Below are 13,907 nucleotides of genomic sequence, written 5' to 3'. Positions count from 1 at the left end.
AAGAAAGGAAGAATGAGAAGTAAAAAAAATTCAACTATATAGGAACATCCTCGAAAGGATCATCAAAAAAATCTTCAAGGGAAGTCGGCAGGGCAAAAATGTTGCCGTCAGAAGAGGTTGGCGAGGACAAAGCACTCGTGGTAGTGGCCGTTAAAGAAGTCTGGCTGGCTGTCAATGCAGGATCAGTTTCAACCAGTGTAGTTGCAGAATATGAGGAATTAGTTGATGAGAGTGCTGCGGAAGAAGATAAGTAGCTCACTTGGAAGGAAGATCCACTACTAAAAGTTTCAGTTGCTGGTATAGATGTAAAAATATTGGATGTAGCAGCAGGTTCCGAAGAGGAGGAAGCAATCCTGTCAATTCTCCTTTCCCTTCCTCTTCTGCTATCAGAATTTCGATCATCAAAGTCATCATCCCATCTTAGAAATTCTCTAAGTCTCTCAGGATTCTCAATATAGGCTCGCCATGATTCTCCCTCTTCAGGGCTACTCTCTCGAGGCGAGTCATACTCACTTTGATCAATTATGGAATCCCACCAAGATTCAGACTCAACATCAGATCTCTCCTCAGAGTTCAGGTACATATGTTCATCGCCAGTCACCACCCGATCAGACTGACTTTCTTTATTGATGAGATACTGATCATCTGAGCCAAAAGTTGTTCCATTGCTGGTTTCTCGAGGCGTTTCTCGAGATCTCTTGGAGAGCGAATACTCTTCAGATGATTCTTCCAAGTCGTCCAGATAATCAAGATCTAAATCAGTCCATGCATCGTCTGTAGCGTCTTCATTATACTCTTGTGGAAGACCATTAATGTGGTCGTCTGATTCGGCCAGGTTCTCATCCTTAAGTTCGCTATCGACCTTAAGTTCACTATCAACTGCTGAAGGTTAGAAATCAGGTACCAGTTATGGATACAGTTGATACTTACCATCTACAGGGGGTTTAGCTACCTCTTTCTCTTCTGGGGTTGTCGGCTTTGGGGGACCAATTGAACTCGAAGTCACCTCTGGAGACGGGACAGCACTCAAAGAAGCATCCTGAAGCGGTCCATGTTGCGCCAAATCTTCCTGCGCTCCAGAATCCTGTAACTGCTTTTCAAGTTTTTCATCATCAGGAAATTGATCATTCGTTGGCATGGGAGGTGCTTTATCGTGAACTGGAACATTTATCTGGAGGTCAGGAGCAGGACCCTTTCCTAAACCCGGAACTGGGGGTACATCCTCTTGTTCATTCTCATCATGGCCGACGATGAGATTCACCCTTTTGAGATCATAATATGAGTCCTCATCTCTGTCGCCATCATACCTCCAAGACTCTTCATAGTCCTCTCTGTCCTCTGTGTCGACTCTGTCGATTCTGTCGACCATTTCGTAACTTTCATTGTCGTCAGAATCTTCATTATCTCCCCAATGTCTGGATCTTTCTAATCGTCCGTACTCATCATATCTTGTTCTTTCTCGATGCACCCTCTCTTTATGATCCTCCTCATCTCGGTCGGTGTTATCATACCGGTCTTCTTCTGAATGAGAATGACGACTCTTTGCTGAACCTGGAACATCTTCATTCATTCGATCGTTCCCCGGTCTGGTCGGCTTGGGTACATCAGCATATGGCTCTCCCCCTCGAGTTTTAGACATTTCTTCATCATATCTATCCCTGTTCCTCCTTGGCGGGTGTGAGTCTTCTTCGACTCGATTTCTATATCTCTGGTTTCTTTCTTCATCATTTCGATGGCGACGACCCACATCCGTGTCCTCAAAATCGTAATAATCAGAGTCATATTCATTTCGATGATGATTGTTACGTCCGCGGGTTGATCTTTGGTTGTTTTTCCTTTGATTAGCCTGATTTCGTCTCTGAGAGTTTCGGCGGTTGTCATCTTGGAATCTGTCATATCGATCGTATCCGTCATATCTGTCATACTGATCGTGTCTATCGAATGACTGGTCATAGCTATTATTGTGATTATATCCACCATTACCTCTGTTTACTCTGATTGGCTGTCTTGGACGTCCATTTTGATTATTATTTTGACGATACTGTCGATTTTGGTTCTGGCGATTTTGGCGGTTTTGACGATTTTGGCGATTCTGACGGTTTTGACGGTTCTGGCGATTTTGACGATTCTGCATTGCCTGTCTATTGCGTTGTTGTTGGCGGCGACGATTCATCTCCTCAGTGTCATCGTCATCAGTGAGCCTAGAAATTATCTCTTCGTATAACCCTCTTTTTGCCAGAGGCTCATGTACCGAGTCTGCAGAATTTATCACATCCGCGTTTGGTTGGCTATGAGTTTCGATCATAGATGTCTCAATATTGTCATCCCGCTTTACAAACGAAAGTTTCTTAGGAGTTATTCCGCAATTCTGTTGACACTGGGCAACGCTTTGTAAGATTCCCCTCGGGACAGTGGGTTTCAGTCCTGCCACTGCTTGTGCACCGAAGGAATTGGATATAACATCATCGTCCATTGATAGTAAGGCTGGTGCAACGATGAGAATACCTGGGTCATCAGAACTAAATGCGCTAATAATGGTCGCAGGACTACAAGTAGGATTGAACTCATAGTGGATTGAACCCTGAGGGAATATGGTTGATTGCATTTCAGATAGGGTGTTAGAGACCAAAGGAGTACCGTCCTCTGCCAAAAACTCGGTGTCAATTGTACCTTTTTGAACGATCAAGTTCTCAGAAGCCCTTGCGTGAGAATGAGGGGCTATTAGACCACAAGGCTCCAGGTTAACTACTGTCATACTCACACCTGAGCCAAAAACGGCTGGAAATTCTTTTCCAGATGCCGCAACTGCTCTACCACCTGGGCCCACCATCTCTGCATCTGATGGAGGATGGTTGAAATCAAACTTGAATGCTTCATCGCCACCAAGTTGCTCCAGAAAGTTTATTTTGTCAGTCTCCGATGGAAGTCCACGAAGAGCCAAGAAAACTCCGAAGTCTGGGGGTAAACTGACGCTCGAACTACTCGGGGGGCTTGGTGACGTGCTTGGAGGTGGCGAGGATGGAAGAGGCGTAGAAGCTGAGGGCGAAGCTGTTACTGGTGCTGGAGCAGGCGGTGAAGGAGGGGGAGGAGGAGGTGATGGTGGTGGCGGAGAGGGGGCAGGAGGAGGAGGGGGAGAAGGAGATGGAGGGGGAGGAGAAGGGGATGGTGGCGGAGGAGCTGCTGCGACAGGAGCGGTAGATGGCTGCGGCGAAGGATTTGCAGGAGGTGGTACAATATTGGGCAATACAGTTGGTTCATTTAGAGCCGTTGAATACTGCCCAACTAAAGTGGCAGGCGGGAGAGGAACCGGACAATCGACATCGGGCAGATCACAATCTTGAAAATCATCGCAATAGAAACCCAGGGGCTCGTCGCTATCGGAACAATCCGGTGAAGGGCTGCAGTCCGATATTGATAAATAATCTGCTGTACATGAGGGAAGTGGGACATTAGTTGAAGTACATGTAGAAGTATCATAATCGGTTGAATAATAGCTCGAATAATAATTAGTAGAGGGAGCGTCATAGCTCGTAGAATAGCAGTAGCTGGTTTGTGCATAGGGCGTAGAGTAATAGTAGTAGTCGGTATAACAAGTGGCGTCAAGAGAATCTGGACAATAATAGCTATAGTAGTAGCTAGAGGTGTACCCATAGTAGTCGCTATAGTAGGCTGTCGCAACACTGGCGGGATATACAGTTGTATAAGTATAAGATGTTGAGTACTGAGGTATATAACTCGTGAGATCTGAATCATCAGCAGGATCAGGATCGTAGTAGTAGGGAGAAGTCGAATATATGTCAGGGCTCTTTTTCTGTAACTGGTTGTTTCCAGGTGCCGCATCAGCAAACGACAATAACAGTAATGCTACAGATGAAAGCCACTGACAAGTGTTAGCACGCATTTTAACACGCGTCATGACGGTCAGGTGAAGTTGATCGGAATTATTTGGTCATTAGAAAAAGTTTGGAGAACATTAATGATTATTTTATATAATGTGAAGCTATCCACAGTTGCAAATGGAAGCTAGAAACATATATAGCCTGTTCAATAACCAACAGTGGACCGAGTAACTGTAAGTAAGATCGTAATTGGAGCATCAACCCGGTAGCCTGTTTAGTTATTTACAAGAGCTGACATTCAGCCAGCTACCAAAAATAGTCGGTTAGCTGAGATTCAGCTCTCCGAGCCAAAAACTTTTTAGCATATGCATAGACTAAACAAAAATATGGCAATTCAAAGAGAGAAGCCACAACAATTGTTGATATGGTACCTAATAATGAAACGAAAACGAAGGTGACTTCTGTTGTCCACTATCGGCATCAACATAGCAGATGGATCAATGGTCACGTGCAAATCACGTGGTTAGACCAAACTTAGTGTCAGAGCACAGATTAGCATTGACCTCATGGATGAATTTATACAGTGGAAATGATAAAAAGGCGTAATATTAAGACGAAGAAAGCAATTGCAAAGCCTAGCTTCTATGAAGAAGAGGATGAGAGAGACGAAAATGTAAGAAAACCGATTTAGGATGGGAGATGTTTAGTTTACTAACTGATTACTAGCCAACTTCAGTAGTTGTACCTTCATTACAGGCCAAAAGCCGGGCCCAGTTCATCAAAAAGAAAAATAGAGATCTTTTCAATAAGCAAAAGGAGGTGGGTGATGCATCTAATACGTAAGTTTTGGTCACAAGTGCAGAGTCCAGACTTGTTCTATAAGGCATTGCTAACTGAGACAGGAACACCAAGCAACCTGAGCCACCGGTTCAGTCCTCTATAGTTTACACCGAATCGGTTCTAGAGGAACTACGGAAAAGTAGCACTCCGACTTACAAAGGCTATGGAAAAGATGAAGCAGAAAATGACAACGATACATACGACAAATTTAATGATAATGATAATGACCAAACTTACGATAATTATGAGAATAAAACTCCTACCGAGGAGATTGCAGTGATAAACGACGCATTTAAAAACGGTGATGATGTGATAATGATAGATGAAGATGGCGATGAGGATCAGAATGACGAAGAACTAAGAGAAGAGCGTATGCTGTTGAATGAACTGGATCTTGATGGTAAGTAAATGCCAACGGTCGATATCAGCTACTGATTTCTTGAAGGGCAATATGATTGTGGCTACTAACGTATTAATAGAAGGTGCTGGATTTGAGGATGAGGAGTTACCAATTGGGGTACAAAGTCAATTAAAGCAGAACGAGAGAAGACGCCGGGATATTGAAAATGCCATAAACGGATTATCAGACTCGGAGGGCTCTCAACTAGGAGAAGTTGACTTGGACAGTGAGGACGAAGCGAATTGGGAATTAAACCAAATTCGTACTGGTAGTGGGACTACTCAGGCTCGATCATTGTACTCCCCTTCGCTATATGTTCCCGAGATGCCAGATTTAGTAGATTTTGACGACGCATACAGCTCAATCAAGGCCAAACTCGACCGATTGATATCGATGAAGACAGAGTTTTCTTCAAGAATTGAAGAGATAAATAATGAGTTATCCAGTCTCGATGAAAAGGAGTCACAGATCCAGAAAGAGATTGACCAATCTGGCGAAGAATTGGCCCGAAATATCGCCTCGTATACTGGAGCTAAAAATCTTTAGCTGCTATCTCCAGCACTCAATACTGCAATCCAGCAGACCTTCGTTACGGGTACATAGTGAGGGTCATGTAAAACAAAGCAAGCTTATTTATTATGAAAATTGCGGGGTATTAATCCAAGTTATGTAATACTACGTACATTATATGTTACATTATGGATATAAAATTAGAAAATGCCAATGCTATGCAATTCAGACTGCAGGATATCTGGGGTATGTCAGGCTAAGTCTAGGTTCCTGCTATTGTTATGATGTCAGATGTCACAATTGTAATAGCATTTCGTCATGCGAAAACCAATTCCCACTAGTCTCAATTTGTTCCTCACAGTTGAATCTCTGAACGTTACTGGATCCAATACCTCATTAAACCAATGCCATTGTATGCCCAGGTAACCGCGTTCCAGATGGTTTTTTTTTTTTGCTTTGACGTAATTCAGCAAGCATACGTTGCAAAAATTCAACACCCCGGCTTCTGAATTTGCCGACAGTTGTAACCACGGGATGGTTCTTCTCTAGCTGTAGGGACGACCCTGCATATCTGGAACAAAAAAATTTGCCGTGTAACGGTGTCGATCACTGAAAATCTTTCACGCAGATCACAATTAGAGTCTGAGATATGCATGGTAAATGCAAAAATTTGCGCCCTTCCTGCCGGATGCAGGTTCCGGTGGTCGACGAAAAAGAAAGAGAAAAAAAAAGATGTAAGCAACTGTAAACTAAAACCGTGTACAGTGCATCTAATGTAACAAAGCATAGGGCTGAGTACCATGTAACATGAAGCATCATGCCGGCAGAAAAGTCCGGCCAGCACTGAGTCAAGGCACTGAGTAAAAATACTGCGCCAGCATCAACCAGCACTGAGTAAGGAGGAGAACAAATATAAAAGGATGGTAAAGAACTCGAGTAATTCCATTCTTTTCTCTTTTATCATCATCAACATCAAGAACAACAACTAAAAACCCAATCCTCGCTTAAAACATAAAAAGCTTTTGGTACAATTGTGAACCACTTCTAATTTCCAAACTACACTACACTACACTACAAAAATGTCTGCCGCTCAATTTGAAAACTCCATGACTCCTGTCAAATCCACTGCCTCCCAAGTTGGCAAGGCTGCTAAGACTGGATTCAAGAAGGCTCTCAGTGTCACTCTCACTGTCATGTGTGGAAAAGCTGTTAGTGACGAAGTCATTAGATTCTAAGTTTTTCACACTCCCACTTCCTATGCAAGATAAGAGCACGCCAAGTGAAAGCTAAGCTGTCTAAGCTAAGCAACAGTCCATTAAAGATAAAGTAGAAAGCGTAGTCATTCAACCTGACTTCGGCGTTATTTGTGATTAATCGTTTTATTTTAATTTTTTTTGTTATTTATTATTATTATTTATTATTTATTTTTACCGTTTAATTGAATTAATTATTTTCCTATATGTTTGTTTTTTAATTTAACCGCATGGCGGTAAATTTTTTCGGAGATCGGTTTAGTCCGATCTTGGTAATCTAGTATTACGGTTATCAAACCACACCCAGAACCAATTTGAACACGGTTCTCCAGACTGACTCAAAAAAAAAAAAAAAAACCATCAACAATAATTGCAGAACCAGACCGTTGAGTTGCCGATTTCTGTCTGCCAAAAAAGTCGGGATTTTTCGTAACATTACTTGAAAAGGTATTTTCAACGTTAGATCTCATCGGGTCTTTGATTGCTGATGCATATAGAGACGCATCTCAGTCAGTCACCAAATGTTTCAAACCCGGGCCAGTTCAGGCTCCAAAAACGATCCAATGAATATTCAGCATCTCAAAATTAAGTTCAATCGATGACATTTGATTAATTGACTTGACTTTGGCACAAACTTTTTTAACTGTTCATGGATGACATCGAATCTAAACTATCAATATGGGCCTAATAGTAGTCTGAGATTTCATGATCTGGATCTTATCGATTCTTCCGGTGCTTTTTGTCACTTGCATACACCACCTGCAAAGGTAAGGGCAGCAATGTGTCAGTCACTGTAGGAACTCGAAATGACTGAATCGGTGACTGAAATTTCAGTACTCGGTTATATAAATAAGAAGAGACTGTCGATGTGTTGATCTGGATAATTCTTCACATTTTACATTTGGATCTATTCGTATACTAATCTATATTAGTCTTTAAATTATTATTGACTGTTAATAATGTCTCCTCGTCACTTCACAAGCATTGCTGATATCTCGAGCTCGGAATTGTCGTATCTCGTCAATCGTGCCATTCACCACAAGGCCAATGTCCGCAAGGGCGTGTATAATCCCGCTACTCCTCTGGCTGGCCAGGTAGTTGCTATGCTTTTTAACAAGCGTTCTACTCGTACCCGTATTTCCACTGAAGGTGCTGTCAAGTATTTGGGAGGACACCCAATGTTCCTTGGTAAGGACGATATTCAATTGGGAGTTAACGAGACTCTGTATGATTCTGCCAAGGTTATCTCGTCCATGACTTCGTGTATTGTTGCCCGTGTTGGTCCTCATTCGGATATTCAAGGTCTTGCTGCCGCTTCTCGTGTTCCAGTTATCAATGCCCTTTGTGACACCTACCACCCATTGCAAGCTGTTGCTGATATGATCACGATTAAAGAGAGCTTTGGCGAAGTCAATGGACTCAAGGTCGCCTGGGTTGGTGACGCTAACAATGTTCTCCACGATCTAGCACTTGCTTGTGTGAAATTGGGCATCAACATCTCTGCTGCCACTCCCAAGGCCTACCCTGTCAGCCAAGATATCATTGACTTAGTTTCTAAGGCCGGTGCTGAGACTGGTGCTACCCTCTCTACCACCACCGATCCCCTGGAGGCTGTCAAAAACGCTGATGTCATTGTTACCGATACCTGGATTTCCATGGGTCAAGAGGAAGAGAAGCAGCTCCGTCTCAAACAGTTCGCCGGCTACCAGGTCACCCAGGAAATGGCTGCCCAAGGTGGTGCCAAAGAGAACTGGAAGTTCATGCATTGTCTCCCCCGTAAGCAAGAAGAGGTCAACGACGAGATCTTCTACTCCGACCGCTCTCTCGTCTTCGAGGAGGCCGAAAACAGACTCTACTCCGCCATTGCATGTCTCGAGGGATTCGTCGTCAACAAGGGTAAGCTCATCCAGTAAACGCTCTCCTATAACCTGTATATATTATTTGTAATGCTTATTTATGTCCTAGAATCTCTTACTGGGGCACTGTGCCTCCGGCGGCTGGGGCTCCGCCCCAGACCCCGTTGCTCCTGCTTCGCAGGAGAAACACTGGTACCCCGACGTAACGACTCGAGCGGAGCGAGAGGAGCCACGGGGTCTGGGGCGGAGCCCCAGCCGCCGGAGGCAGGTCTGTACAAGGAAGATGTGGGTCTCTATTCTTTCTAGGTGGTACTAGTTGGCTTTTCGTGGCCGAGGAACAAGTCAAGGTAGCTCGAGAGCTCGGCCGGTTGGACGTTCCAGGGATGACTTTGTGAAGTGGGTGCTGCCAGCATTTCCAGAGATCGAAAAGCTGGGATGCCTAAGCTGGTTCCAATGGTGATATGAGCAGTGCCGTTGGCAAATGGGATCTCTGGAGATGCTACTTCTACTTTTAATGCCATGGCAGCGTCATCGTGACATAGGGAAAGGATACGGATGGGACTTGAGACGTCGGGAATCCTTAAGTGGACAGGATCGCCTTCGGCAGGTATGGGGATACTGCTTTTGTCAGTGATTTCGTCTAGTTTGGCGAAACAGTCCTTCTTCTCAGCATTGTCTTGGGCGTCGCGATGAACCAGGGTTACGTGGAAACTGTTCTGTACCCTCATCGACTCCTTGAGATGTTTCCAGTAGCTATCGTTGACTTGTGGATTAGCTGCAAAGAAGCTGTCAATCAGTTGTATCATAAACTCTTTGTTCGCATCCAGAAGCAGACTATAATACATCCGCTGGAGAGGAAGTGGAGGTGCAGGCTCTGCTGGAGACACTGGCTCAACAGGTTTCTCTTCTTTCTTCTTTGCATCTCCCGTATTTTTGGTCTTTTCCTGTTTGGGATTCTTTCCCTTTACTTTTACTGGTTCTTTCTCGGCTTTATATTCTAATGCAAATGAGAGAGCCTCATCTATCTGCTGCTCGCTGAAGTCGCCAACGAGAGCATACTTCTCCTTCAAAACATGCAATACTCTTTTTAAGTTCTCCTTTGTTCCACTTGGAACGTCAAGGTTGATAATCTCATGGAACCAATTATCAGGGGCTTGAGATGGGTTGACCCTCTGAAATCGGTTGACGAATCCTCTCATGATTCCATCAACCTTCTGGCTACTGAGACCGGTGATTGTTTGGTGGTTGTCTCCTCTGTTGGAAACTCTATCCCGTGTAAACCTGAAAATGCTCTCTGAAGCTCCGTTGGGCAAGAAGTTAAGACAAATAAATCTAATTTCGTCTAAAGATTTCGCCAACAAGTCTTCCATGATTTGCCGACGCTCGCGGACCATGTGATTGTTTCTATCTATGAACATGACATTATGAGTTTTGAATCCTTCACAGGCATCTGTCACCAGCCTGACTTTTGCTCCTTTCATGAAGTAGTTGTCATTTTGAACTAAGCCCCAGCCAGTGAGGTGAGTCAGCGCAAGAGCCAATGTCGTTTTACCACAACCAATCGTGGCTGCTGGGATCAGAGCGTACTTAATATCAGCAGCAGGTATACCATTTGTACTATTCGCAGCAGCGTCTTCCTGCAATTTTGCAAGCTCCATGCCACTCTGTCCTTTGGATTGGAGAAATTTCTCTCGTAGGGCAATAATACCATGATTTTTCAAGAAGTTGGCCGCTGCTACTGGATCATTATCTAGAATTGGTTTTATAAATTTGAGATATTCAAGCGTAAGTGGCTTGTTTCTCTTAATTGATGCAACTGCGGTGTCCGGTGATTTAATGTATGCCTTAGTGACTTCTCTCCAATCTCGATACATGAGATAAGGCTCTTCAAATTTATACTTGAAGAAAAAATCGTCACCAGTATTCTTTTTACAGCGCACCACAAACCCTTCAATATCGTCATTTTCCCAGGATCCTGTCTCTGAACACTCATGTAAAAACTCTTTCAGCGTTGTGACATCATTTTTTACCAGATATTTTGTCTTGATAAAACCATACTTCTCACTGAGCTCGTCAACCACTTGAAACGGATAAGTGATGAATTTGCGAGTGTTGGCATTTAGGCCATGTAGATATATACCAGCCTTATCATTGGTATAGGGCAAAATGTGCTCCTCAAACGAATCGTCACACAACTCTCCTACCGCCGTAGCATCAAGCTCATATAGCTCATTTGCCAGTTCCTGTCTGGTCTTACCAACCCTGGAAAGATGACTGTCAACCCACTTCCTGGCGACCCACGAATGGTTTGTTTCGTTAGGACTATCTTCACGAGGACCAGTAGAGTGCTTGCTTGTGACTATCAAAGTACCATCTTCTAGTCCTGACAAAAATACTATACATCCGTTTTCTTTCAAAGTCAGGTAGTAAGGACCCTGTGTGTTATTCTCGATCCATTTCCATGAAGTGGTAGCAACTTCATCAATATTAAAGAATTTATCGTATCCTCTGACAACTACCTTATCTCCGAGGGAGAATAATCCTCTAGCATTAATTGGTAGTTGAATCTTCTCCTTGCCATAGTCCCACTCGTTGAATTTCCAACCGGTCAGTCTGATATCTGGTCGGTCCCAGATCTGGTGCTCGGACTTCCGTGCCTTTCCAGCCTTTGAATCTTGAGTAGCTGCCCACTCAAGTTCAGCAATCAAAGACGGATCAGCTCCATTAGTTGCAAGCTTCTCAATCATATCGTCAATTCGACATTATCTTGATTTTTCACCAAGAGCATGTTGATCTAGAGATTTCTCAGTATCGGTATCACGTGATTAAATTGAAAATAGACCCTGAATCTGATTCAGGTAGAAAGGTTCCTAAAACATGTCATATTGATTCTTCATAGAAAATACTTCCGTGGTTATCAGCAGTCTGGCCTTTTTATTAGCTACTTACAGGAGTTTTCAGTTCATGATGGATTTCGGACCGGCATCTTCTTCATGATGATTCTTCTGCTTGGGATGCAGATGACCATTTTCTGGACGACATTGCCCTATTGTCGTGAATCAACACTCCAAGACAATATCTAAGGAGACATGCTTCCACAAACTAGCATCAATCACAGTTCGATCAGTCGCGTTGGGGCAGTGCTTATTGCCTATTATCAGATGGAAAGTATGTATTTTGAGTTTCATGACTGCCTTACAGGCGGGGGGTGGGGGGCATAAGGCAGAAACTTGACAAGTGGCCGCCTGAGAGGGTATACACCTAAATATGCAACTAACAGAGAGAAAATAGCCATGTGGTTTGGCACAGGTCCCAAATTTCCAGAGAAGAACTATATTTCGAGGAAAATCCACTCCTATTTGGGAACCGTTTTGGACAGTTAATCTTGCATGAGGCGATCGATGATCTTGACAGGATCATGCATAGTTAGGGCTCTGCAAGAGAACCCAGGCTACATCAAATTGTTACTGGTTCCTTTGGATTTCAAGTCTTTATCACACTTTTTACTTTCATTTTCAGATTTTACACTGTCATATGATGTACGATAAAACTCCCATTAGGGTTGTCTTGCGCTAAAAATCTGGTCTCTGGTCGACCAATTGACAGGTTTATATCAGCTGGAATCTAGAAATAGATTTTTTTACTAGCACTTTTTTTGGAGATTAGAAATATGCGAAATTTATTGGTTCTCTCTTTGATGATTCGAAAAGCGAGTAAAGCCGGCTCTATAATGTTCTCTAAAACAAAAGAAAATACAACTGTTCCGGTTAAACTACCAAGTATTCATTATCTCTCTCTTGACGAATATCTTGTCCGACCTCCATGTACTAGTACACATCGTCAGATTCAGATTCAGTTTAACGAAATACCGGGCTATATCGGTTTCAGATGCTAAAATCGAGACTTCTACGTCAGGGCCAGCTCGGTGAACTGCGTTTCGCTCCAGCCGTCACCCCCTGCAGACCATGAGCAGCGAGATCTATCCGCTTCTGGCTGGACCGTATACCGCATGCAACTCAATTACAGCGACATACTGGTCTTCTAACCTCTGTAGTGTCTCATAGCTACAATATAATTACAATTCTGACTGCGATGAATGAAAAGATCAAAATATAAGTTAAGATTTAGAGATAGATTTAAAAAAGTACCCCTGAGATTCATTTAGTTACCCTGACTTAGCAGAAATATCAGTTAGTTTTGACAACCAGAAATTCTTTCAATTTAAATAAAAACGCCAAATCAAAAACCAAATAGACTGGATCTTATCACCCAGCTCAAATTCAATACTCTCGCAAACTCCTGCGAAGCAGGAGCCACGGGGTCTGGGACGGAGCCCCAGCCGCCGGAGGCCTACCGGCTACGACAGTCAACTCAGTTACCCTGTCAGCGCGGGTGTTGAGCCAGGGGGAGCGGCAGATCTGGCGCGTCACGGGCAGCCGAAAAAAGAAGGGTTGAGGTGGGAGAGATATTTCAGAGCGCACCAAAAAGAGACAAGCGACAATCGACACTCGTGTGAGCATTGGCGTGAGCAGTAGCTAGGGGTCGAACTTTTCATTGCAGAAAAAACTTGTTAACCTTGGGGTTTAAAGTGATTTTCTGGATTTATTGGTTTGATTGGTTGTTGTATACTGAGTGTTTGCTTAATTAGTTTGTATAACGGCCTCAGACCCGTTTGATTTGGTCGCATTAACTCGGAGTTATCGGGATTCAGTTTGGTCCGACTTGAGACATTTACCATTGACAAACGCTGACATTGGGTTCTGATCCATCAGACTCGTTTGTCATTGATAGCAGTTTTGTTGTGGCATTCGCATTTTCGACTCAAAGAAGTTTTATTGATTGTTTGGATTTCTATATTTCACGATAGACTTTTGGCCTGATTTAGACGGTGTGTATCAGTAGTCCAAATCTGGGTATTCGTTTGAGTCTGAGAAAAAGTGGCATAAAAGTTGAAAGTGGAGTTCACTTCTTTCTTTGATTGCTTGATCTGATTCGATATTTAAATTGTCAGTTGGTTTTTCAGTTGATGGTTCAGTTGGGTTTTCACGGTTGATTCTTCATCGATACGTGTGTTCCATAGCAGATTCCACAACCAAACGTCAGTTGATTCCATTCGATATTTTTATTCGTATCTCTGATTCATTTCAGTCGTAATCCGGTTCTATTCACTCGCATCCTTCACATTCGTTTTCAATACGAGTTTTCAAAA

General features: G+C 43.3%; 3 protein-coding genes across 3 annotated transcripts; 1 reads left to right on the top strand and 2 right to left on the bottom strand.

The window, feature by feature from the left end:
• Positions 1 to 907: 907 nt before the first annotated feature.
• AWJ20_2432 (uncharacterized protein) lies at positions 908 to 3,916 on the bottom strand (the record flags this gene model as incomplete). Its single annotated transcript, XM_018879375.1, has 1 exon — positions 908 to 3,916. The coding sequence occupies one exon, from the start codon at positions 3,914 to 3,916 to the stop codon at positions 908 to 910; it is 3,009 nt and encodes a 1,002-aa protein (XP_018737297.1).
• Positions 3,917 to 7,801: 3,885 nt separating this feature from the next.
• On the top strand, positions 7,802 to 8,755 carry ARG3 (ornithine carbamoyltransferase; the record flags this gene model as incomplete). The annotated part of the gene is made up of 1 exon (XM_018879374.1): positions 7,802 to 8,755. One exon carries the CDS (start codon positions 7,802 to 7,804, stop codon positions 8,753 to 8,755), a length of 954 nt encoding a protein of 317 aa, XP_018737296.1.
• Positions 8,756 to 9,000: 245 nt separating this feature from the next.
• On the bottom strand, positions 9,001 to 11,445 carry TRL1 (tRNA ligase; the record flags this gene model as incomplete). Its single annotated transcript, XM_018879373.1, has 1 exon — positions 9,001 to 11,445. The coding sequence occupies one exon, from the start codon at positions 11,443 to 11,445 to the stop codon at positions 9,001 to 9,003; it is 2,445 nt and encodes an 814-aa protein (XP_018737295.1).
• Between the last annotated feature and the right edge of the window lie 2,462 nt (positions 11,446 to 13,907).

Source organism: Sugiyamaella lignohabitans, chromosome B (assembly GCF_001640025.1).
Source record: "Sugiyamaella lignohabitans strain CBS 10342 chromosome B, complete sequence".
Taxonomy (NCBI): domain Eukaryota; kingdom Fungi; phylum Ascomycota; class Dipodascomycetes; order Dipodascales; family Trichomonascaceae; genus Sugiyamaella; species Sugiyamaella lignohabitans.
This window is presented reverse-complemented; position numbering and strand designations above follow the sequence as displayed.